This window comes from Coptis chinensis, chromosome 9 (assembly GCF_015680905.1).
Source record: "Coptis chinensis isolate HL-2020 chromosome 9, ASM1568090v1, whole genome shotgun sequence".
Lineage (NCBI taxonomy): Eukaryota > Viridiplantae > Streptophyta > Magnoliopsida > Ranunculales > Ranunculaceae > Coptis > Coptis chinensis.
This window is the reverse complement of record NC_141464.1, coordinates 18,532,628-18,558,771: the sequence shown is the minus strand read 5'-3', so window position 1 is coordinate 18,558,771 and position 26,144 is coordinate 18,532,628. Positions and strand designations below refer to the sequence as shown.

Below are 26,144 nucleotides of genomic sequence, written 5' to 3'. Positions count from 1 at the left end.
AGTCATTAAGCCATCCCGACAATTGATTTGGATTGGCGGTTGCCAAAAAAAGGCGCCCTAAGATGATGGGAATGGAATCATGAGCAACTTCTGTGTCGAGAATAACAAAGTCGGCTGGATAGTAAAAATCCTGAACTTTAACGAGAATGCTTTCAACTACACCCTTGGGATACTTAATAGAACGATCGGCTAGCTGTAAAGTCATTTTGGTTGGTTGAAGTTTTGTTAGACCTAGTTGCTTTTATATAAATAAAAAGGGAGTAAGTTAACACTTGCTCCCAGGTCTAATAAAGCAGTTGTTATGAAGGTATCACCTAAGGTGCATTGTACAGTAGGACGACCAGGGTCTTTGTACTTAACAATTCCGTTATGTTCAGATAAATAGGGATATTGTTCAGTTAAGGAGGCTTCATTGGGTATGTTGGTTTTCCTTTTCTTTGTGCACAACTCTTTTAGAAACTTAGTGTGTCCAAGTAGACTTTTTATAGCATCTAGAAAAGGTAGGTTTATAGTCAGATTTTTAAATACTTCCCTAATCTCATCAAAATTCTCGTCCTTTTTAGACACAACTAGTCTCTGGGGATACGGTAGTTTATCTTTATATTTAGCATAAGGTTCAAAAGCATTATTAGTCTTTGCGTTATTTTTAGCCGTTTTCCATCTAGGTGTCCATATTGGAACCTCTACAGGTGTAGGGTCTTCAATTTCTATTATTGGATCTTATAAGGTTTTCCCTTTTGGTTGTGGTTTAACTGGTACTTCTACAGTTGTAGGGTCTTCAATTTCTATTACAATATTTGGTATGGTTTCATTTTCAGCTTCTGTTTGCGGGTGGTCTTCAAGCATAGTTACTTTGTTATCAACTACTCTCCCTGAACGAAAGGTAGTGACTGCCTATAGGTCCCCTTGGTTTATATTACCATTAGAGTGAATACTATTTATTTCGAAGACGGTGTTTGTTAACTTAGGATTAGGCACTGCTTGACCTGGAAACACGCCTGTTTGGTTATTATTTTGGTTAAGAGAAATGTCAATAACCTCTTGGCACAAAGACTGCATCATTTGCATCGTTTGTTTCATCATATTAGAGTTTTGATCATGCTGATCTTTCATCAAGTTGGAGTTTTGTTGCATAATTTGATTTTGTTTTTCCAACAAGATCACTATTACTTTGTCTGTAGATGGTTGGATTGGAATTAAGGCTTGTTGAGCGTTCATGTCTTGATGTTGATAGTTCTGGGTCATGGGCACTAAACCTCTATTCTGGTCACCTAAGTTTCCTTGTCCTTGATGTTGAGTTAACTGGTTGAAGTGATGATGGTTGTGGTGGTGGTTGTGCATAGACAAGAGGACAATAGAAGTCGGAATGCTCAAGACTAAAATAGACATTACAACGAGTAGAGTTAATGTTCATGACAGGAGTGGGTTGTTGTTTAACAGAGATGGCATCTACCTTTTTAGTGAGGGCATCGATAAGAGTTTTAAGCTCAAGATCATGTTTAACCTCAAAAGAAGGACTAGAGCGGGAAGAGTCCTTACCTCCCCAATTGTTGTTCTTCTTAAATTGATCTTCTAAGAATTTATAAGCCTCCAAGGCTCCTTTACTAAGAAAACTACCCCCCAATCATGATATCTAGAACCTCCTTATGATGATGTAAAAGCCCCTTGAATAAGGCACGAACAAGCGTGTCTTTCGCAAGATTATGATGCGGGCATTTAATGAGAAGATCAGTGAAATGATTCCAGGCCTCTGAAAAGGATTCATGAGGACTCTGGCAGAAGAAATGAATCTTTTGAAGCATTTCATCTGTCTTCAGTGGTAGGTAAAACTGTTCCATGAACAATTGAACAAGATTAGCCCATGAATCCACAGAGTTTGGTGTTTGGGCAGTTAACCAAGACGTTGCCTTGTCGGCTAGGGTGAAAGGAAACACCCTAAGTTTAACTTGATTCGGACTTACGCTAGAATGATGGAATGTAGTGAGAACTTGTTCTATCCTACGCATATGCTGGTAAGGCTTCTCGTGGTCTAAACCATGAAAAACCAATAACAAGTTAAATATATTAGGGGGAATTCGAAAATCCCCCACTAGGTCTGCAAGAACGATGCACGACTTAGGGCCATTATTTAGGGCTTTATAAAAATCAGAGGAGTCTCTTGTTCTTTAGCCATTGATGCAGGTGTAGTGTGTGAAATTCTAGATAGGCGTGTGGTATTTATGTCTATGAAAAACAAGCCTGATTATACTAGAATTAAAACTCCTCTAACAGAAAAGGCGAGGAGTGGAAGAAGGAGTACCTGAATGCCTCCTTGCTACGCGTTTGAATAGTGTCTTGTATACGCGATCTTAGTGTTTGTATGATGTTAGAAACACTGAATAACTTGAAGAAATGAAAACTTGAACTAACCTGTGAAAAATCGGGCTGGTACACAAGAGGGCGCGGGGTGCACTTTAGTCTTACTCGAGGTCCAAGTTCTTCAGCGCAGGGTGCGCTCCAAATTTGGCTGACACGGGTGCAGGTCGCGCTCTTGCCTGAGGCGACTTCCAGTGTGTTGAGTGCGGGGGGCGCTCATAATTTGCCTGACACGGGAGCAGGTCGTGCTCTTTCCTTTGGCAATGTCCAGTAAGTTTATCTTGGTCCAAAAAATTTGAAATTTTTACAGTAGTTTTCTAAGACATTTATCAAGTAGCCTGTAAAATTTCAGATCAATCGGAGCTATGAAAGTCCTTCTACTGCCCTACAAAGTTTGTGAAACAGTTTTCGGACACAATACAAACAACTGAATGGTTAACCAATCCAAACAGACACAAAAATCTCCAAAATTTTACTGGAGACTCCTGACAAATCATGGGTATTCCTGTAAAGAGTTTAGAGAAATTGGAGTTCTACAAACCCTCCTTATCTGCTGTTGTTCCTGAAATTAAGTGTTTGCAAAACTGCAAAAACACACTGGAAACACTCCACTAGTTAGGAGGTCAAAACAAATAAAACACTTGTCAAATTTTTACTTCAAACTCCTGACTTAGGATAGATACTCTTGTAAAAAATTTAGAATTTTTAGAACTGAAAATTAACCTTACTCAATAGTTTTTCCCGACACTTACAGTGTGGAAGCTGAATTACAACAGTGTAAAGAAGGTAATAGTTCACTAGGTAAACCAACTAGGAAAAATCTGAAAATATTCCAGTAAACCAAAAACACATTAAATATTATTCCTGACAATTTTCAGAATTTTTGAAAATTTAGAAATACCTTTACCGCAGTATTCTTCACTGTGATCCCGCAATTTTAAGGGAGCGCGGGCGCGCTTTGTGCAAGGCAAAAGGGAGGGCGGATTAAAACAGTGAATTTCAAGCATGAACAGTAACAAAAATATGAGAAAGAAGAAAGAAAAATTAAAAGGGTGGGTGGGTAGAGAATGGGGGATTGCCCCTTGGATTCAACCAATTGAATTCTTGTCCTGAATGAGTTTAAGATGGCAGCGACGCCATTTGATAACCCGTAAAAACTCAATTAGATTACTCTAACCTTATTCTTACGATATCAATTGTTTATTTCCTACTCTCAAACATATATATTCATTCAATATAAAGAGTACGGAATCGTTCCACTCTTAATCTATCTAGACTTAAACGAATTCAATTAATCAAACACAAGGAAATAATGGTGAGAACAATGAGAGTAGTGTTGTGATTTATTTAAACTAAAACTAATTATAAATTAAACTAATTTAACTAAGCAATTAAAAGGTGAATTTAATGAATTGGAAGAACATAGAGAAAGGATTAATCCATCTATGTGAAGCTATGATTATTCTAACTAGTTTCTCATATTTTAATCTGAACCTTTATTAATCTACACAAGATAAAACAACAAAAGTCACAATTTATTATTGATCCCTAACCAATCCTAGCAATCTCTGTACTAAGATATGATTAGCATAAGAGAAATTCTCCTCCACAAATCTCTTTGTGGAGTTTCCTTTCTCTAGTTCAACTTCTATAATCTCTATCTCTAGACAACTATAGAACTTGAACTTGAAGCACATAAGATAATAAGAAAACTAAAGAAGAACAATCATAACCCTCACATAGACTTCATAAAACTCCTCTAATGAAGTTTTTAGCCTAGTTTCATTGAGTTCATTAACAATAAACAATGATAATAAGACATAATTAAATTAAACTAACTAGATTAAAATAACTTGAATTGAATTGAATTAACTAAAACTTTTATTGAAAGGTTCTAATATAGGCTACAAACTAAATCTATGAATTCAAATATTGAATTATAAACTAAAACTTGAAATACAAACTAATTATTGATTCTAAAAACTAAACCTTGTTCTAAACACTAATTTAATGCTAATTAACTAGATCTAAAACTAACTATTGGATCTAGACTAAGTAAAGCTAATTAAAAACTAAGTAACTTAAGAGCTAAGTCTTTGTCTCTTCATATGGAGGAGACAAGATCCACAAATTCGTGTATGGGCTGAGGAGCCATGTTTTGCGCCGGAAAATTGAGCCCAAAAACCCAATTTCTTCAGTCCACAGAGGCCTTTTCAGTTGGATTTGACTTCAATAGCCTTTTCGTCCACTTTTGCTCTTCTAATTGGGTCCAAGCTTGGACCATTGGAAAGCTCTTTTCAAGCTGGTCATTTTGTTGTAAGGTAGGCCCAATTTCAGTGCGGGTCCAAAGATACGTCCCCGAGGAAGTTCACGACTTTTTGCGCGTTGTTTACGCGTTGTGCGTTGACTTTGACTTTTCATGTTTGACCGAGCTTTAAAAAGGCTTTTTCGGCTTAAATCTTGGCATTTTATCATAGAACTTCTTAGCAACCAACCCTTGCTCCTTTATCTCGCAAAAGGAGCGCATTTCTGCACATATTCGACTCCAATGCCTGAAATACATAAGAACATGATAGCAATACTAATTCTTACTTATTAATCACATAATTAGTCAAAAGCGATATTGTTAAAGGGGTTAAAACTACAGTTTTGGGCTCTTATCAGTGGCGGTGTAGAATCTGCGGAAAGAGTTTCGAGGGAGATATACTGATCTTCCCAAGCAGAGATGGAGCGAAAGGAAGGGTTAGCACCTCTACAGGACTGAGAGGGAAGGTCAGCGGTAGCTTTACGAACTATCGTTGCCAGAGCCTGGGCTCGGGCCTGGGATTTGGAAGTTTTTCTAGTAAAGTCGCGGCGGTGTGACTTTCCCTTTGTAGGTTGGGGCCTTGATTGTAGAGCGGGTGAGGGCCGAGGCTTTTTTTCTTTAATGGGCGGTAGGCGATAGAATGGAGCAGAATACTTGCCCAGAGTGTGCAGTGCAGGGTCGGTTAGCAGGGGAGTTCCTAGAGACCAATGTCGAGGACTTCAGTTTGAGCTGGACCAAAATTGCGGAGTTGCTGAAAGACTGTGGAAGTGATACCTGCGTAGATGTGATATTTAGAATCAGTCCTCCAACCTGTGTAGAGATAGGGTAAAGGATCACTTAGCAGCATATATTGCACATAAGAATAAAAATATGTAAAGGCACTCACCGCTGGTCAGAAAAGTGAGGTGATTAAGAGTCACTTCGGGAGGGATATCCGCAGACAGGAAATTCCCTGAAACATACAAGGGATAGTGGTGCCAGGTCTTGTTCGAGGTGGTGATCCGAAGGATAAAAGACTGTTTACCGGGACGGACACAGAAAGAATGATATCCCACGCTGACGTCCTTAGTGCTCTTCTTTATGAAATAGTGAGAAATTATATCACGGAGGATTATCTTGGGCTCATGGTTTTTGTTGTAATGGCTCGCGGCATACATAATACGCTAGAAGTTACCTATACCTTGGCAAGAGGGAATATTGAAGTGATTGCACACTTCGACATCGAGCAATGACAGTGGGAACCGTATGCCGAATATGATTTGACCTACCGTGGCTACTAGACATCCCCGCCTGCGAGGAACTAGATGGGGAAAATGATTTACATTAGGCACATGCTCTATAAAGACGTCATCTGGAATCCCATAAGTAGTCCTAATCGCCTCTAAATTAGGTCGGTGAAATCGTGGAGGGGTGGCAGAAGTTTAGATGGCCGCCCAGATGTAGAGGGGGCTGCGGTGGAGTCCGCCAGAGGAGGGGATGCCACCGTGTCAGACTGTGAAGAGGTTGAATCCTCTGACTGGGAGTCCGACATCATAAGAGAGGGAAAAAAGACGAATTGTTTCAATGAACACACAAAAACAATAGAAACCAAAAAAGGGAAAGAGAGACAAGATAAAAGAAAAGAAAAACCAACCTGAAGCGTGAATCCGATTGACGGAAGAAGCGTCTAAGCAGTCACAAGGAGGAAGAAAAGGGTGATCAAAAGCGAAAAAGGATGATAGCAATGAGGGAAGCAAAGAAAGGGCAGATGGAGCAAGTAAAAAGGGTGCTGGAAGCAAGAGAGAGGAAATAGTTGGGAGTGACTATGAAAGGAAGGGGAATCGAGCGGGATTTGAAGATGGAGGAGGGCAAAATAGTAAAAGCCTCATGGCAGAAACTGAGGAGCCATTAATTGAATTAGGGAAAGCAGGACATGTGGGGAGCAGGAAATGAGGAGGCACAAACAATGCATGCTTAGTACACGCAAATGAGTGTCGCAAGTAATGTAGGAGATAAGAAGGGGAAAAGAAGGAGAGAGGTGCATTCATGACCCCACGAACATCAACAGGTTCGCGGACTCGAGAGGGGGCATTTATAGCGGCCCAATCTATGAAGCAGACTGGTCAACGGCGGATTGACACTGGAGCAAGACAATAAAGGGAGTAGAGGAGTATTGAATATTGACCACGGATACCTACACCACCCAACTGGGAATGCGCACGCAGGGAACGGAAGACACCTGGGGGGCAAGGCACTAAAGGGAGGTAGGGAGTACAATATCAGGTCTGCGGATACCTAAATTCCTAGACCTTGAGTATCCACGTGGAATGATGGAGACCGAAGGATAGAGGGACATGTGGACAGCTAAGGAAAGGTGACGGGGGTATAAAGAGAAAGAGGAGAAAAAAAATGAAAAAAAGGAGGGAGGAGGCAAGACTGAGAGAGGAGAAAGAAAAGAGAGAAAAAACAGAGAGGAGAGAAAGAGTGTTACAACAACCATTTCATTGGACTCATAGATTGCATAAGATAAATTTGTATATCACTTTCAAAACTTTTGCTAGTTGGAAATGCATTATTAATAACTTTGAGATTTAAGGATACTGATGGTTTTGAAGATTTTCGTGAGGACTGTCTCTGGAGGGTGTTGGTGATGTGCTGGAAGTCTGGAACCTTCCACTTGTCGCGTCACCAAGTCTTAAGAGTCCCAATTCGCTAACGTTATCAGCAGTCCAAGAGAGTAGAGATACATTGAAATCGTATATTATAGATGACAGTCACTTTCCCCTTTCTTATTATCAGCCAATATATACTTCCAACTTTTCCAAGCAAAGACGTAGACACGTTTTGTTTGTTCCTTCAAACTACCTACACTCTTCAGGATTCCTATGTTGTTGAATGTTGATTGTGACCCTCTCTTGATGAAGACTACTTGAGCATTTTTTCTGGTAAACAAGATTACTTAAGCATTAAATTACTCTAATCGACTAAACAAGAGTGTTTGTGTTATGTTTTACGTTTTTTGCCATTAAGATTACGGTAACATCCAATTGTATTACCCTTTTTTATATATATATATTATTTGTAGGTAAAGAAATCCACTGTAGTACTACTAGGAGTGAGTGCGCTTACCTACAGACTGCCTTAACAATGTCAATAACCTTATTATTGATAAAATAATAATAATAAGTGTCAATAACCTGACCCGGGAAAGGGATTGGATTTAAAATTTGGCCCGGCCCTTAGAACATGACTTTGTGCGAGCCGGTCTACCCTGACCCAGCCCGTTTGACATCCATAGACAGTGGTTGGTGATGTGTATATACTATATAGGCAATTAGGCAATGGGTTGATGTAGGGGTGGAAATTTGAGCCTAACGACCCTAACCGGGCGGACCCTAATGCCTTTCCTAACCGGGCGGATCATAATGCCTTCTAAGGTAGGGCAGGGTTAAGGTTCTGAAACATAGACCCGACTCTATTTCAGCCCTTATTAGCCCGATCCTAACAAAACCCTCACCAAGCCCTAATTATAGTTTCACTATAAATGCACATACCATAAATGTCAAACTCCTTGTTAAATATTTCCAATTATTAAAATAACATTGCCCTTTGTAATTTATCACTTACCGTATGGTTACTTCTAATAAGTTGTTCTTATATCATAAAAACTTGTAAACCTAATTGTTTCTATCTCACAACTCACAGCTCCTCATCTAAGCTAGCTGCCAAAAAGAATAATTAGCACTACGCACTAGCCTAATGAAAAATAGGTTGATGTCATTCCAAACTCTTATTTGTATTTGTGCTTTTCAATATTAAATTTAATTTTGGTTAGGTTTGAGCACAAAAAAGAACATATTTTTTTTCCAAATAAGCTAGGGTTCGGCAGACCCCCACCTGTATTAATTTAATTTTTCCTTACATATATAGTTCCACTCTCATCCTCATTTACAATGTTCTGCACAACAAAATCCAGAGGATGAGCAAAGTGTACATTAGAAAATTCAACATTTTCAACATTTCTATGTAAACTAGCAAAATAATCAGCTACCCTATTCACTTCTCGAAAAGCATGTGAAAAAGATATGAAACTGAAGCCTTCCTTCTTTCTTTCATTAGCCACCATTACATCTCGACAATACCATGGAGGTTCCTCAATTTTGTTGATCGCATTGATGGCTCTTAGTGAATCAACTTCTACTTCTACCTCTAGGTAGCCTTCTACCAGACATCGACCAAGACAGACCTCTATAGCTTTCAGTTCTTGGAATATAACTGACACCATACCACCACTTCCACTAAATGCAGCCATAACCTTGCCTTCATAATTTCTTAGCACTCCTCCATGACCTTGCCCATAATTATCTAAGGCACCATCTGTGTTTGCTTTCATTCTCGTACCCATCGGAGGAATCCAAGAGCATTTTGTGTACATCTGTTGCTTGAAATCACTGATAATACCGATTCTGAGAAACAACCCTCTTCCACTTTCACTATCTCTGATTTCCGGTCTTAGCACTTGTAGATAGTTTCTCAAATCCCTTACCATCTTGTTAAACACTATCTCAGGAGGTTTTCCATTGTGTCGAAAGCGTCTTGCATTACGTTCTTTCCATATATAATCCACCGAAGCACATATGAACACCTTATAGATTTCCCCCACCTCTACATTTTTACACTGTCGAATTATCGAAAGCCATTCCTTATTCGCATTGGAGTCATCAGTGCAAATTCCTATTAACTGTTTCACTCTTCCAAAGAAATTCCTTGAATACTGACACTCAAAGAATAAATGTGTTGAGTACTCCCTCGCATTTCACGCATACGGACAATCGAACCGGGTTGAGAATCTTCTTATGCACTAACATGTCCTGTGTAGGTATGCTATTAGAAAATAACTGCCATGTGGAAAAAGAGTGGCGTGGCAAAACCCATTTTCTCCATACCATACTGCACCAAGTTTTCTTCTCTCGTACTCTGGTCAAAGCTTCGTATGCACTCTTGGAAGTAAGCTTACCACTTTGATGAGGAGTCCATACAATGAAGTCTTTGTCTAGGTGCGAATTGATTTGCACTTCGTTGATCTCCTTCTTCAATCTTGCCGCCTGCAAATTTTGAACTTCTGAGTTCCATGCGCCATCGGAAATAAGGATATTTACTATAGCATTCAGTTGAAAATCCCAAGCTTCTCTCACCTCTGCATCTTCGATCAACAGAGATCTTGAACACCAAATATCATGTCATAAGAGAGTGTCTTCACCATTAGCAATTTCATATCTGATAAATCTTTTGGCTTCATTCCTAGTATCCAAAATGTTTCTCCACGACCATGAGCAGTCTTTTGGGATACTCATGGACCAGAAAAACTTTTCTTTGATGTGTTGCTGCCATGTCCAGTCTACCCAAACAATTTCTTCTCTTGTGACCACCTTAAAAATCAACCCACAGTAGGCTCCAGTGTTCCACCTTTGTAGGTTCATGACTCCCAAACCCCCTTCCTCCTTAGACAGACAAATAGTACTCCAGCTAGCTTGGTGATGCCTTTCTTCTCTGTAGAACCAGTCCACAAAAATTTTGCACATATCTGTTGCACTTGTTCAAGAACCATAGAAGGAAGAATGAAAGTTCTGGACCAATATGTATGGAAAGCAATAAGAACAGAGTTTATAACTTGTAGTCTTCCTGCATGAGACAACAACTTTGACTTCCAATTTGAAATCTTGCTAGTAACCTTCTCTATTAATGGCTGACATTCTCTAATCCCCAACCTTGCAGAGGTGAGTGGTAGCCCAAGATATCTCACTGGCGGTTTAACCAATTCTATTCCCATAATCTCCGCTAAAGCTATTGCATCCTGCTGACTAAGGTCTCCAGCTAGTAAAGACGTCTTGTGAGTATTGATATTTAACCAAGTTGCATCTCCAAAAAATTTTAATCCATATTTAATCGCTTTCAAAAATGTTTGTCTACTGGTATCAATATGTTCAAAAAAGAACATATTGATATAAGTGAAAGCTCTTTCCAAAATGTGTCTTTTACATTTTAATTGTAATTTTGAAATACAAATAGGAGTCTCTATGTACTTCAAGATTAGTTCATTAGATCGTGGATGTGCATTTTAAATATCAGAGATTATTATTAGATTGGTTATTTTTCCAATTTCAAAGTAGTGAGACTTTGAGTTTATAGATCTTTGTAAATTTTTTGTAATATAAATGAGTTTTAAAACGGATACAGTAAAAAGAAGGAAATATATAGGCCCGACTCTAAAGCCCGGCCCTAAAGAAGGCTTAAAATAGGGTCATAGCTTATGGCTTGAGATTTAGACTTATGACCTGGCCCTATATTGACTTTAGGGCCGGGCGCCGGACCTTAATATCTAAAAGGGCTTTAAATGTTTAGCCCGGCCCGTTGCCCACCCCTAGGTTGTTGTATGCAGACTCTCTAGAGTTGTTGCACACTCTGGCTCACCTGCAGGTGCAACAAAGGTATGATACTATGATGTATGCCTGAATAAAGAAACAGCCACCACAGGTTCACTAGACCACCAGCCAGTTTTGTTTTTTAGGCAAGATGATGTCAGAAATGAAGGAGTCTTGGAGAAGCATTCAACATTTGTCAAGCACCATTTGAATTAGGTGCCACGAGGATCAATGTAGTAGTAGTTTGGATTTGGAGTTATAGCGAAAACAAAACAAAAAGAGGAAGATTTGAAAACCAAGAAAAAAAAAATGTAACGGTTACTATCAAAATGAGTGCCGGCTTCGCCGGCTTTAAAAGTTCGTTTTCACTGAGTATTATCCTCACCCCTCCTTGTTTTCAGCTCTCTCTAAAATAATAATAATAATAATAATTCATTCCTTTAAAGCATGGACTCCTTCCAGTCACACACATATAAATTTTGTGCTTGCCTTGTACATTTATTTAAGCTTCAAGTGCAACACTCCCAGTTGTCCAACAACAACAGGCATGGGAAGTTTACAGGAATTAGATGACCCGTTTTTTGTTCATTCGGCAGACCCTGTTGTTATCGAGCTCAACCGCTTGCACAACCGGCTTAAAGGTTTCCTTCTTTCTTCCTTTTTTACCACTTTACAAGTTTTCACATGTGCAATAATGTGTAATATATTTAGTTTCGTGTGTGTGTGTGTTCTGGTGTTTCTGCCGAGTAAGATGGTTAAAACATTGCAGCAACTCTAGTAGTTGTGATACTCTCAAAGAACGTCCAAATATATTTGTTTAAGAGTTGCAACTTCGAAAAAAGTTACTGTGGTAATTGATCAAAAGAAAAGTAGGAGGTTAGTATGGAGAGTTGTAAAAAAAGTGTCTAGTTGAATTATTTGGTTGTACTAGTTTTCTGTTCTAGATGTTACATGGTTTGTGAAGTTGTTGAACTCTGTTTTTTGTGTTAGTGTACCAAATTTCTTAATGTTCTCAAGCCTCTTTGAAATCAGAAAATCTTGAGTTTCATTATTAGCTTCTAATTGTTTTACCATCTAAACTTCTTGTACACGGTTGTTCTTGTTGCTGACAGAATTGTATGGGTAGCCCTTCTTTGATTTATGTTTTTCTGCATGTTAGTGTTTTTTACAGTGAGAATGAGAGTCATAAACCATTTCACCGTGTACACGCAAATACTCAATCCTTAGTAGTTGAAATGATAAAACAATAACTGTCAAATGCCAATTTCTCTGTTTGAACTTATGCTTATGTAGAGGCAAATTATATGAGAATATGAGAGGAGGCTCGGAGAGAGAACATAGGTGGGACACACTTAGAAATTGGGGTGGTGGAATAATCTCAACAAGAATACTATGCAGAATATTATGGAAATTCCATGAGTTGCTAACAAAATGATACTAGCTAGAACATTTTTTTGTTTTTGTTAATAACAAAATGGACCCTAGAACATGAGGTTGTTTAGAATAGGATAGTGGAAAGTTGTTAAAACAACACAAAACAAAACCTCTTATACATCAGTGAAGAATCTTTAGTCCTCTCTGCCACGTATATTTGTGTTTTGCTAATTATCATAAGAAAAGCTACAAGTATATAAGATTTTTCTCATCCACTGCAGTGAAAGTATCAAAATGAAGTTGGTATCCCAATGAAGTTCACAATAAGTTTATAATTTTGTTTTATTATTTTATTATAGAAAAGGATCGGGAGCTTGGAGATGTCCATGGAGAAATTAAGGCTTTGAGACTGACTGAAGCACTGAAAGACAAGGCAGTAGAAGAGGTACTTACATTATATGCTTTCTCACACGTATCTTATCATCGTTCAGAAGATTATTTCTAGCTGAATTTCACCCATCAATAGAAAAAAAAAGACAACTGAATTCTCCATAGACGTGGAGTGGCGTTAAAATAGTTCAATAGATACTCACTATATACACAGGTATAGTTATCTTGTAAGGCACCTCAACATATGCTTTTAGTTTAATTTTCAGAAGAGCTATTATGTTTCACAGTATTATGCTTTTAGACAAAAAAATTATTTACAGCATCTGATCTATTCGGTATTAGAAAAGTATCTGGATATACTTTGAACATATACTTGGAATTATGATAAATAATTAGATGATGTTAGATTTCAGTACAGTTTTCCAATAAGAGTTTGGTAATCACGTCTTAGAATTTGCTGTCCCATCCTTTGCATATTTATGGAACTAATTTTTGGTTTTTCTGGGTCCAGCTCAGCAATGAACTGAGAAAATTGGATGACAAACTTAGAGCTGATGAAATTCTCCTTGAAAACAAGGTGCTATATTGTCTTAGTATATATCTCCACTCTAGGTCTTTGTCACTATGCTTGGTGTTCTGATATACTCAGTTTGGTGGATCATGTTAAATTGATTACAGAATCTTGAAATCAAGAAACTCAAAAATGAGAAGAAAGAGGCATTGGCGGCACAATTTGCAGCTGAAGCAACTCTCCGAAGGGTGCATGCTAATCAAAAGAATGAGGGTTTTGTTCCTGTCGAGGCTCTTATAGCACCTCTTGAGGCGGAGATCAAAATCTATAAAAATGAGGTAATAGTGATTATTACTGACCCTTGCAGAACCAACCTAGACATGGCTAGTAATTATTTCTGGTTCCAAATGTTATTCATAGGGTGTGTTTGAAACGGCAATTCCCAACTTCCAGTAGTTGTCTTCGATTCTTGCATAAAATCTGAAGAACCAGGAGTTCTATTAGAAACCTTTAACATCATCTTCAACTACTAGATATTTAATTTTTGTGATCTGTAAACATGTTTAGTTTGACCTCATAAAGTTGAGATTTAGAATTGGAGGAGGACTCCAACTTCTGGAAGTAAAATTCAGCATAAACCTCCCCAAATAAATCTCAACTTATGCAAGTTAGTTTCAAAGAAAGCTTTATGATTTTCATTCCTTTTTTTTCAGATTGCATTACTGCACGAGGATAGAAAAGCCTTGGAACGTTTATCTAAGTCAAAAGAGTCTGCTCTCATTGAAGCAGAAAAGATTCTGAGAAGTGCTCTGGAACGGGTTTTAATAGTTGAGGAGGTTCAAAACCATAACATGGAGTTGAAAAGACAGGTTGAGATCTGTCAGGTATGGTTTGTACGACTTTTTTTTCTTCTTTTCCCGTATTTGATTTATTTTGAAGTTAAAAACATTCCCTCAAGACTTTCACCTCCGTTTTCAACATTGATACAGGAAGAGAATAGAATCCTTGATAAAACTAACCGTCAAAAGGTTTCTGAGGTTGAGAAACTTAGCCGTACCATTTGGGAACTCGAGGAATCCATACTAGCCGGTGGGACAGCTGCCAATGCTGTATGGGATTGTCAGCGTCAGATTTCTGAGCTAATTGTAAGATTTCTACCTGTTTTATGGTGCGGTGAACTTGGTTATATCAGTTACAACATTTAGTGGAGGGCTACCTTTATCTCTAGAAACTTCAGTACAATATGGCACTTCCGAAATGTTGATTTGGTATTGAATGGTTCTTAGTTCTTAGACTCCTAGTTCATTCATGTTAATCTTGTCAATAATCCACTTTGGTTCTCGTCTTGAATCTCCACAGACGCATCTTTTGATAGGATTGTTACAACATACGCGGTCTTTGTCTACATGAAAGAAACCTTTTTTTTTAACCTCTTTCTTTAGTCATCCCTAGTTATCGTTCTGAATCATTACCACATATCCGGATATAAGTTTAATAAGAAACCGTCATCTCTTTGTTACATAGTGTACAAACATCTTGTATCTTTGAACTGCAGTCAGTCTGTTCCTAACTGTAAAAGTCAGTCTTTTTATCATTTTGTTGTGGGTCACATCTCTACTAATAAACTATTGTTGGTCACTTTCCTAGGAGGAGAAGAAGATTTTGGAGAGAGATCTAGCTAGAGCTAAAGTTTCGGCAAATCGAGTTGCAACAGTGGTTGCTAACGAATGGAAAGATGATAATGATAAAGTCATGCCTGTTAAGCAGTGGCTTGAGGAGAGACGGTTCTTGCAGGTAAGTCTCTTCCATTGGAAACTTTGGAAATCAACTTTTGTTTATATAATTTTCTATATCTAATCTCAAGTGGATTGATTTGAAGCTTCTACTGTGTCTCACGTTTAGAGTATTCTGTTTTGCAATCTTTTTGCAGTTACATAATGATCATATGAACCCTGACAACAGTACTTTGTTTTTTGAAGCCAATGACAATGAGAAGTGCTCTGGGTCGAGTATCATATGAACTAATTGTATTTTTTGCATTTGTAGGCAGAGATGCAGCGGTTAAAGGATAAGCTGGCTGTGTCAGAGAGAACAGTCAAGGCTGAGGCGCAGTTAAAGGTTTTAATTTCAACGAGATATTTCTTTTTTCATCACAAACCATATATTAGATCCTCTTGTTTATGTCTGGTGTTCACCTGTTCTCCAGGAGAAATTTAGGTTGAGGCTAAAAACATTGGAAGATGGCCTAAAGCACATGTCAACCATCTCTAGTACTCTCAATGCATCTCATCCTTCTGAAGATAATGGGAAGTCCAGTCCTATGTTAGGATTTTTAAATAATCCTGTAGTAAAAAAGAGATCTACATCACAGCCAAGGGGTTCAGCTTGTTTGAGAAAAGGCTCTCCTTTGCGGCAGCCAAATGTCGGGAATGAAATAACTGGTATTGCTGGTCAACTGAAGCGAATCAATAGCTTGAAACTAAAGCATGTTACCGGAGAAAATATGCCCAAAAAGAATTTATGGGCTTGCAGAAGTAAGGTGCTTGATAGTGCTGGAAAGGAAAATGCAGACTTGAAGGGAAATTCTTATTTGAATACGAGTATGTATACTGATAGTGATGTGGCACTCTCACTAGAAACCAAAACGAAGTGTGATGCAGATGGAAATGCACAAACTAACGGACCTGTAGATCCCAGCACGGAGGACGTGGTTTCAGGGTTTCTGTATGACCGGCTACAGAGGGAGGTCCTTAATTTAAGACAATTTTGTGAGGAGAAAGATGGAACTTTGGATGCTAAAGAAGAAGAAATCAAGGTAAGGAATCCTCAGTCAGTAAACCAATTTATATCCATTCATTTGTGTTGGTGTATGATCTTTGATTCCTTGTACAGAGGCTGATGTGGAAGGTGGATGCACTGACGAAGGCAATGGAGATAGAGTCTAGGAAGGTTAAAAAAGAAGCAACGGCTAGGGACAAGGAAATGGCATTGAATAAGTGGGAGGATAACAAACAAAAAACCAAAATCCCAAACCTTCCTAAGAGGTCAGTGTCTCTCTTTTTTGAAGGTTTAAACCATTATTGTTGTCTATTCTTCTCCATGAACATGAAAAAATCCTATTGCAATTTTCTACTAAATATATGACACTTTTGAACGTTGTATTGGACTCGCAGAGCGTCCTGACTTGTGGAATGTTGCAAGAAGCGAAATCAACTATGTATTCCCTACATCATTCTTGTCTTGGGAGTTCCATATGTACATATAGTCATATAGAGTTAGCTGCATGTGCAAGAATGGCCTTCCGTGAAAGTGGTAATGTAACTTTGTACAGAACGGGAGATGCTAGTGTCCTTTATCTACTGTTAATTGATCTTAAAAAATGGCTTAGATTGTATAAAGCAGAGCGTCTCATTAATCTTTATTTTCTTCTTAATTTTGCAAGTTAACAGCTAAAACATGGTGAATGACCAGGGTTAATTCATATAGTTGGTTAGGCGATCATGAATTGGCTACATTTGACAACTGAAATGTGTTTTTTATATCTAGGACGATTAATATAACCAGCTGATACTCCTCAAAACCTCGATGTGTTAACTATTAAGAGCAGTAACAAGAAATGGAAATACAAGAAGACACGGCCTTTTCTGAAGAAATAAACTACTTCTGTCCTACTGTGGTTTTAAAATGGTTGGTTTTCTTGAGGTGAATGAAATTCTATGACAAGAAGACCAGAAGATAAAATTACCTGCAGTGACTTCAATTTTACTGTCATGGTATAACCGAAGGAAAGGAGGCCGGACTCTGATTACTTTGGTGAAAGGATTGATGAAGAATTGTGCTCAACTGAATGGAGAATAACTTTTTACGGTGCTATATGTTGGATTCGTATATTTGAAGCTAGGTGCAACTAACCCACCCATGTAATTATGAATAACCTATTACTTCCTGAAGTCGTTCATCTTACTACTTTCCATCCATCCATCAGTTCTTTCAATTCGTTACTTTTTAGGGTCTATTTTTTATCTGTTTTATCCAGTAGTGAAGTAGCTTTTAGTTTTGGTGTGATGTTCATCTAATTGATATAAGACTCAACCACGTTTTCATTATCCAGATCATGTCGGCAGCATCAGTGCTATAGCTTTTTTTTCGATAAGTTGATCAGTGCTATATTAGAGCCTACATATCGTAGCGTCGTAGCACCACCCTTGCTATAAATGGTATATCTTAGAGTACTAGCCGAGTAATTCATCTTAGAGCATACATTTACAAGCCTAGCGCCATTGAATCAGTGCTATAGCATTTTTTTTTTCAATAAGTTGATTTCATTTACGCCACAATGGTGCCCAGAGTAGTCAACACCTTGTTATTGGTGGTAGCCCAAGCTACCAACTTGAACTAGTACCTTTTAATAGTGTAATCAGTCCTGTCTTCGATCTTTGCAACCCACTATGTTCTGGCAAGGACGATAGCGAAAAAAAAGAGACAATGTAATATGTATCTATGAACCACGAAGGGATTGAAGGCATTACACTCTAGAGCCATAACTTATAACTTATCTCCATTTTGACTTTCTCAACTGCTTTGAGTATAACTTCTTGGTGTAAAAGGAATTTCCTGAAGCAGAGATGCTGAAGTTGTAGGTCAATGGATGATTAAAGTCCATTCATCAAAGCTCAGGGCTGTAATCCTGAGCATTATTGTTTCAATTATTCTGTAATTGATTTGTAACTGTGGAAAACTCAGACTGTCGGCACCTTAGTCACCAGATCTTTGAGTAGGAGTAGAGCGCCTAACTTGAGAAGTTCTCCCTTTGAGAGCGGTCATAGAGCGCTTGTATACTAGTAATAATTCATTAATTATTATACTATTGAGTCATAAGTAATAATAATTACCACTGATTTTCCTTCGGTTAAGTTAACAAATGATTGATTTTGATGAAAATATAAAAATCTATCTAATAAGGTAGGGTTTTTTTCTCACTAAAGGACAAAATAACACACAAATGATGGCCCAGATCATTTTGAGTAAGATCAAACGGCTGTTGTGTGCTGATTTTTCTTGCGTGTTTTTGAGAAGAAATTAAAATTTGTATGCGTGTACCGGTTGGTAAACAGATGTTCCGTCAGTGGTAGCTTGCGGGTTCGAGTCCTGTTATGGTATATTTAGTTTTCATTTTAAGTTTTAAGCTTTGAGATTTTTCAGTTGGTTGGTTTTGTCATTGGTTTTTTGAGATGGAGACGAAGATAGAAGAAAAGTCAAGTAAATTACTACTTCTGACTTTTTTATTTTTGGTCCCAACTAAAGTTAAAAAGTTGGCTGGTGGTACTAAATTTTTTGGCAACTATTTTGCTTCTGGCACGTGGTACTATTTTGAATTAGGCAAATTAGGCTTTGATTATTATTGAATTAATGAACCTTTTTTCAATTTTTTTAGTAAATATGTCATTTAATAGAAAAAAATTTATATCATCAATACAAAAATAACTAAATATATTTTATATATTATATAAGAGGCGCTTGAAAGCTAAGGCAGTTAAAATTGGTTTTCGGAGTTAAAATTGGTTTTCGGAGCTAATAGATCGAGGGTGATATGCGATTAATCAGATATACCGAATGTATATATTTGGCCCTTTTCAAAATTTATAATAGTATAATCATATCAAATATTTCTAAATAGTTATTAGCAATCCAACCACATTTAACCAACTCAATCTTAGAGTACTACAGAGATATCAAACCCAACAATTATATTAAATATTTAAATAAATAAGAGGAGAGAAGAGATCATATAATGGGATAATACAATAATTTGTTTATTTAACTTTCGTTAAGGATGATAAAATAAGTAAACTCTTAGCTTTGTTTGTTGATTATGTCATTTTATTATAAATCCGGTTTAAGAATCCAACGATTTGTTAATTTCACGTATAATTTTTGGATGGAGAACCGATATTTTCATTTTTTTTTTTTTTTGATTTAGTGAGAAATGGTCATCTCGGCCAATTAATCACTCACTCAATCGGTAAAAATTTATCGGTTTACAAACGATATTCGATTAATCGGCCGATATTGATAGCATAGCTTGGAAGGCGCTTTAGATTACATAGCATTTCAAGTTAAACACTTTCACGCTCCCGCTCTCGCTCTCCATCCCTTTTCATGTTATGGTGACTAAGGTCTTCCCCCTACATTGGTTGAAAATCTACATATTAGTTCATCATCCCTTTTCGAAGATGACATTTTCTTTCAATCTAAAGCGTGTCAAAGGCGCGTCAATGAATATCTTTAAGATGGACACGACTTATGGTGTTTCATTGTGTGAGTAAAGTCTTTCAAACCAAACTATTGACTGCTAGTGAAAAAGCTAGAAATCCGGTATTCATCCCAAAAATAATATATTTGGATCCCTCACATTTGGAGTTGCCTTTCAAACTATATATCAAGGCAACAATTCCCTATTCGACTAGCTTATGCCATGACAATTAGTAAATCGAATGGACCTTCAGTGAGACATTAATTTGAGAACACCAAATTTTAGTCATAGACAATTCTATGTGGCCATGTCAAGATGTGTTTCTTCAAAAACAATATATGCAAAAATTGTACCACAAATATCGTATACCCAGAACATTAATACCAATGAGAAAAGGTGAGTGAGAAATTAAGGATGATGATTTATAGTTATAGTTATGATTAATAAAATTGAGAGCAGTCTTATTATTGTTGTGTAATATTTCTTTGATCTTGAGGTGGTGTTACAATAAATGTTTACTGTAACATAAACAAAACATCCATGGATAATGTGTTGGATTCATATGTGTATTCCTTTATTTCAAAGGTTCCTCTTTCAAAACCTGAGTATATTTCTTGATAGTTGTTGAACTCCATTTTCTCTTTAATATATTTGCCTATAATAGCGTTTGGGTTATTGGGTTTAATTTATGCTCTTAATTCAAGGCTTTCTCCCCTTATTTGTTTCTCACTCTAATATGTCTTGATTTAATTAAAGTGTTGTAAGCGATAAGTGCAACGAGTTGGTTTGTGAGAAATGAAATATATAGAATTGCCATAAACCCACTTGAGTCATTGAGTGTTTTGATGACATATGACTATAAAGTATAGAACTGCTGGAAATGAGTAGTGAATTTTACGTATCTCTATCTTTATAAACTTATAACATCGATTCAATGCTACCATGATGATTGTCTCTTGGGGTGTTATTTAAATACAATGTGTCTTGAGTGCCATCTGGCACGAGTGTAAAGGAGCGTTTTGGTTTTCCTTAGTGTTTGCGATAGGAGAGGGAAGAGGGTTGAGATTTTCTGGGTGGACCGAGTTCGCTTGTGAGCGAGCTACCTACGTATCCTCTTTCTTTTGTATTTTCTCTTTTTCCAGGGAGAGAGGAATCAGGCCCGACGTAGTTCAAATATGTGGTATTTATAGGCTTGATGATATGTCAATTGAGGGACACGTGTGTTTCTTTCACACGTGTAGGGTGGAGATCGTGATGGAGTGTTGGGCTGGTTATATTATAAGTCATATGATGATTGGGAGTTGGTGCGGCCACCCCTATTTCCCGGTGGTGGGAAGTGCAAGTGAGATCCTGGTATTGATTACCCCTAGTGGTGGCCTTATCCGAAGCGTTCTGTTTTTGGCCATGTGTTCGTACTGAGACATCTATGTTCGTACCACCTACCTGAAAAGAGCTACTCACAGATCGGTCTTGGATGTCGATGTACTGAGTTCGCTTATGCTGCGCACATATGTGTTCTCGAGGGAGCTGCTCACAAGTCGGTCGTGGAGGTCGATGTCCTGAGTTCGCTTATGTTGCACGCGTGCATGATAGGATATCGCTCTCCTACACAGCCCCCTCTCAGTAGAGTGTTTATGCCACAGGAAACGCTCTGCTGAGAGAAAAAATGGAAGAACGTGTGGAACATGAGCGAGCTGTGGTGAACGATCCGACAAGGACGGCGCAACTTTTGAATCATGTACCATGATGATTTGGCGGGAAAGGGAAGTTGTATCGTAATATGCACGCGATGAGAATCAGAAAGCGGTTGAGGAAGAAACGTGTCGCCAAGATTATAACGGGGATGCTGAAAAAGACAATTACTTTGAAACGATGGTGCAAAGGCTAGAGCATAGCTGTAATCATAACTTCTTGGTAACCGAGCGGGCGGTTTATACAAAATCAAATTTGGGACCTCAAAAAAAAGGCTGCGTGTTTTCTTCTTCGCCAAAACGCAAGCTAGGGTTCCTCAGGTGAGTGCTACTGCTGCTGTTACCTTTCCATTTTCAATTTGCTTTCCTCTCTGTCCAGTGCGCTTTGTTAAGTAGGTAGGTTATTGTAAGGTTATAGGTTGTAAGTTGGGTAATTGATCGAAAAGACTCGTTATAATGTCTGATTCTGATGATACTCGATCGGAGGAGGTTAGGGAGATATCACTGAGTTGCGGAGAGTATGAGGATGAAGAAGCAATGAGTGCTGGCATTGGGGTTGAATTGGATGAGGAAGATAGGGTAGATGAGGGTAATACCCGATCTAGGTCAGAAGGTGGCGTGGCCAGTACGTCAGGTCGAGGGGAGATGTCGTCATCAAGCGATCTGCCCCTTAGGAGTGTAAACCGTCGTGCTGCAAACTCGTTCCCCGAACTGAGGGCAGCGTACGGGATTAATGTCCCCGACCTGGAGATATACGAACCACGGTTGAGTGAAAATGTTCGTAGTGAGGAGTACAACCTGCCGAATGGTGGAATAATAATCTGTGAGGGCCAGCTGAGAGCGCATATGCAAATACCGTTCTCGAAACTGGTATGTGACTTCTTGGCCCGTTGTTGGAAGTCTCCTTGTCAATTCGTTGGTAACACCTGGCGATTGTTTAAGGTGTTTGACCTGTTGAATGCGAGTGGGGAATACGACATAGGGGTGTCCGACATAGTTGAACACTATGTTGTAAGGCGATCTGGTAATTTGAACTTTAGCTTGCAAACAATGACGACGCGTTCTGCTGTGATCGATGGTGTAAGCAACGAGGCCTGGACAAAGAGGTCGTTGCTGCTAGTTGGCAACTACTGTGCGAGCGGGTGTAGATTGCAAACTAGGATTTGTAACATATCCGGTGGGTAGGAATATTTTTCTGTTGTTGCTTTACTTAACGAGTGATAGTTGTTCTAACAAGGTCTTGTTTTGCTTTGACTGCAGAGTTTTCTGTGAAGAATCGAACTGATCGTGGGGAGATAGAGAGGTTCGCGCAGCTGACTCATGAAGAAAAACAAGCGAAGTTGCCTGAAGTTGCACATTTCTTTGTGGAGAAAGGTGGGCCTGCGATCCGGGAAAAAAGGAAGGCGCAAAAAGATCGAGCTCGAGGTCATACCAGGGAAGAGGTGATGGAGATGCGAAGGAGTGATTTAGTAACGCGAGAAGAGAGGCGGCGATGGCGATGGCGAGGCTTAACGCTAGAGGTGGTGCCTCGGGGCGGGGATCGAGCCATACCGGGGGGTTCGATCGATGCGCCTGTGGAATTGGAAACGGTGGTTTTCAATCCTCGAGCGAGGAGCAGGTCGGAGAAGAGGCCGCACGACGCCTCGGAGCAAGACGCTATCCGAGTTACGAAGAAAGTAAAGCGACATTTCTTGGGGGAGAGCTCCAGTATGGGCGATTCGATGGCACCGGCGGGGCTATGGTTTCTCGCCGGAGTGGAGCGCGAACTGAGCATGTCATGGACTTGGCCACGTTTGGGGCGGGGTCTAGTGCGCCTCGACGTGGGAGTGAACCCGATCCGCAGCGAAAAGCCGGGCGCTCGCAAAGGCGAGTGGAAAGGCTGTTGTGGTGGCTGACGACCTAGAGGGACAGTTTGTGTTCCTGGACGAGAATGGGGCGCAACGAACTGTGAAGCGAAGTGATTGTAGCTTCAGATCGAGTAAGATATCGGGGTGTCTGTTAGAACAGATAGCTCTGGATAGCAACTGCAAGGAGCTGGACGAGAAAGGGCTGGCTGATAACCTGAAACGAATGGAAATTGCACAATGTTTGTATGCAGCGTGTCTATCTTTGTTTGGTAACTGTTTTCGTGTACTAGTTGTTGTGTTATGGCTATTAACCATGCTGCGTGTGTTCAAAACCGTAAGTGAGTTTCAGAAATTGAAGGAGATTGCCCAGTTCGCGGAGGCAGATAGAGAAGCGGTGGTGAAGCTGTCTGATGAGCTGAAGAACGTCTAGGAGGCCTCGAAGATGGAACGCGAGGAACTGGAAGATTTGAACAAAGCTCATCAAGCGTTGAGTCTGGCCAAGATGTTGAAAGACACTGAAGCCGAAGATCTGAGGCAAAAACTACAGGGGGCGGAAGAGAACGTCCTGGTAGCGACTGTGGAAATTGGTAGGTTGAATGAGTATGCCTTACACTGCAAGAAGGTTGCTCAGGACGCTACCAAAGCCTATGACGTTCTGGATGCAGACTTCGTTGAACTGGAGGCGGACTACAACGCTTTGAAGACAGATCATGCACGTTGTACATCTTACCTCGGGGTAGAACAGGTGCCAGGAGGAATTAGTAGTGCTCATGTTGCTTCAGAGGGCGTGCCTGCGATTGCGATACCGCGAACTGATGCCGCTGCGTCTGATGTGCTGATGAGTTTAGACTTGGATGGAGTATTTGTTATGGTGACTGGGAGGGAGGCTGAGATTGATGAATCACTCGTGCCTGGAGAACTAATTGTTGAGCCCAGAGAGGGCGAGTTGTAAGTTGGTTATGTAATGCTGTCAGCTTATAAGCTGTGATACAATAGAGCTCGTTTCCTGGGGTAACCTGGGCAGCTCGTCTTCTTTTTATTAGTATGTTCCGACATCGCGGAATGATCCGGTACCCGCTCGTTTGGGGATACCCATGTGAAGACGAATACTGTTTAGTCGGGTTGGATTTCCTGAGTAGTCTCAGCAACTCGGCTAACTTACTATGTTTCCAGCTTGTTAGGACAGGTCATCGTTTGTGTGTATGCCACGCTTGTTGGTTGTTCCCCTACTGTGTATGACTTGCTATATTGATCATAATTGTGTGTGATGATACTGTGTATAACAAAACCTGGCGGGTGCATTGCAGTGACCCCTTCCCTGCATCTGACTGGTAAGCTTGTATGAGCGTTTTGTTATTAAATTGCTTGTAGTTGTGAGGTGTTTGCTCGTAACGAGGCGACCAGGTCGCTGGACTCTGGTTCGTGAAGTAGTTCGAATGGTGTTGTGTTCAGTGCCGCTAACGGTAGTGTTCCCTCGCGTGCATGACACGTGGAGGGAGACGAGCGGTTCAAGGAACATAATGATGGTGGGCAGATGGCGTTTGGCATCTCAAGGTAATTATGAGGCGCTTAGGAAAAGACGTTTCCTATTGAATAAAACTGCTCAGCAAACACCAAAAAAGGTATTTGCTCGTCTTCTTGCCGAAGCTTAAATCTGTCTTCTCGCTTTTCTCTTCTGGCGTGGCCATCTTCGTTCTTTGCTTTCGTTCAGTATCGCGTTGATTCTCCTCTGAGAGTGTTATCTCGTCAAGAAGAATTTGGTATAAAACTGTTGCTCATGTGACAGTACCTATGTTTGTTAGGTTTTATAATGGCAAGGTGTCGTCCCTTCATGAGTGGAGAAGACAACATGAGAGAAACGTCTCCTCTGATAATGGAGAGGATGGAGTTTGAACCTCACGCACGTGGTGATCTCGGGAAGAGGAAAGCGGCTGCTGTAGAGGCGAAGGGTCATAAACGATCTAGGAGGGCTGGACGTACAGCGGGCGGCATTGTGTTTAGGTCGCCGCAGCGGGTAGGTGACACGGATCGTCACGCTGCGGGGTGTAGCGACCTAAGGCAAAGGCCGCCGGCCGGTGGTGAGTTCGTCCCCGCTACCGTGGTGATGTGGGTTTAATTCTACTACATAGGGAAGACGGGAAGAAGCGTATGGTGAAAGCGTTCAGATCAGAAGCTTCCACTCGGCGCCCCATAGCGACCAAAGATTCGGGCGGGATCGTCTTTGGATGGTGACAAGGCAGAGGTGAAAGATGAAGACATGGAGACGCTGCTGGGGACGATGGACATGGCCGCTTGTTTGGTGAGTTCATGATACACTAGATGATTATGTTGGTTTTCGAGGCAACCTTACTCTTTAACTTTTTCGTGCAGTTTCTTGCAGGATACGATAAACTGAAAGATGTTGTTCAAAACACGGAGACTGATGACAACCCTCACGTCGAGCTCGGGTGTATGCGAGCTGCGTGGGGGGCGGACAAGAGAAAGCTGGAAGTGATGACTACCAAGTACCAGAACGTTATGGCTGAGAATGGTGTGTTAGTGACTGACGTGACGGAGTTAGCTGTGGTGACTGCTTATGCTAAGAAGTGTCGAAGGTGAAAGTTTAAGAAAGCGTATACCAAAAGCCTCGACGCTTACGGGCCTCGACGAAGTATGATGCGCGTTGAAGAAAGCGATGGCGATGATGAACAAGGCGGGGATGCGTGTGATGATGAGATCTGCCCGCCTAATCGCCGACCGGTAGCGGCACCAGAAGATAAGCATGTCATGATCTAGATTTGATGATGTCATCTACTTTTGTCCTTGTCAGCCATAATTTGTAAGTGCTGTTTACATTTTCCTCTCTTACATGAGAGTTAACAATAGAAGCCGCGGTCTTGAGGCTTGCCCGAAAAGGGGTTTTTTATTTAGAGAACTGGTTTCCACGAAAGTGGCAGTTCAATACTTTGTTAACTTCATAATGAACACCGATCTGGATTTTCTGGGTAATCCCAGCAGATCGGTGGATGTAGTTGTTC

At 39.8% G+C, this 26,144-nt stretch overlaps 2 protein-coding genes across 2 annotated transcripts; one reads left to right on the top strand and one right to left on the bottom strand.

The window, feature by feature from the left end:
- Positions 1-10,115: 10,115 nt before the first annotated feature.
- On the bottom strand, positions 10,116-10,637 carry LOC147475102 (uncharacterized). Its single transcript, XM_086585266.1, has one exon. The coding sequence runs from the start codon at positions 10,635-10,637 to the stop codon at positions 10,116-10,118; it is 522 nt and encodes a 173-aa protein (XP_086441392.1).
- Positions 10,638-11,101: 464 nt separating this feature from the next.
- On the top strand, positions 11,102-16,751 carry MAP70-5 (microtubule-associated proteins 70-5). Its single transcript, XM_086583406.1, has 11 exons — positions 11,102-11,702; positions 12,795-12,880; positions 13,337-13,402; positions 13,504-13,674; positions 14,050-14,220; positions 14,326-14,481; positions 14,984-15,130; positions 15,383-15,454; positions 15,543-16,151; positions 16,229-16,380; positions 16,510-16,751. Exons 1-11 carry the CDS (start codon positions 11,609-11,611, stop codon positions 16,517-16,519), a joined length of 1,734 nt encoding a protein of 577 aa, XP_086439532.1. The 5' UTR covers positions 11,102-11,608; the 3' UTR covers positions 16,520-16,751.
- The last annotated feature ends 9,393 nt before the right edge of the window (positions 16,752-26,144 follow it).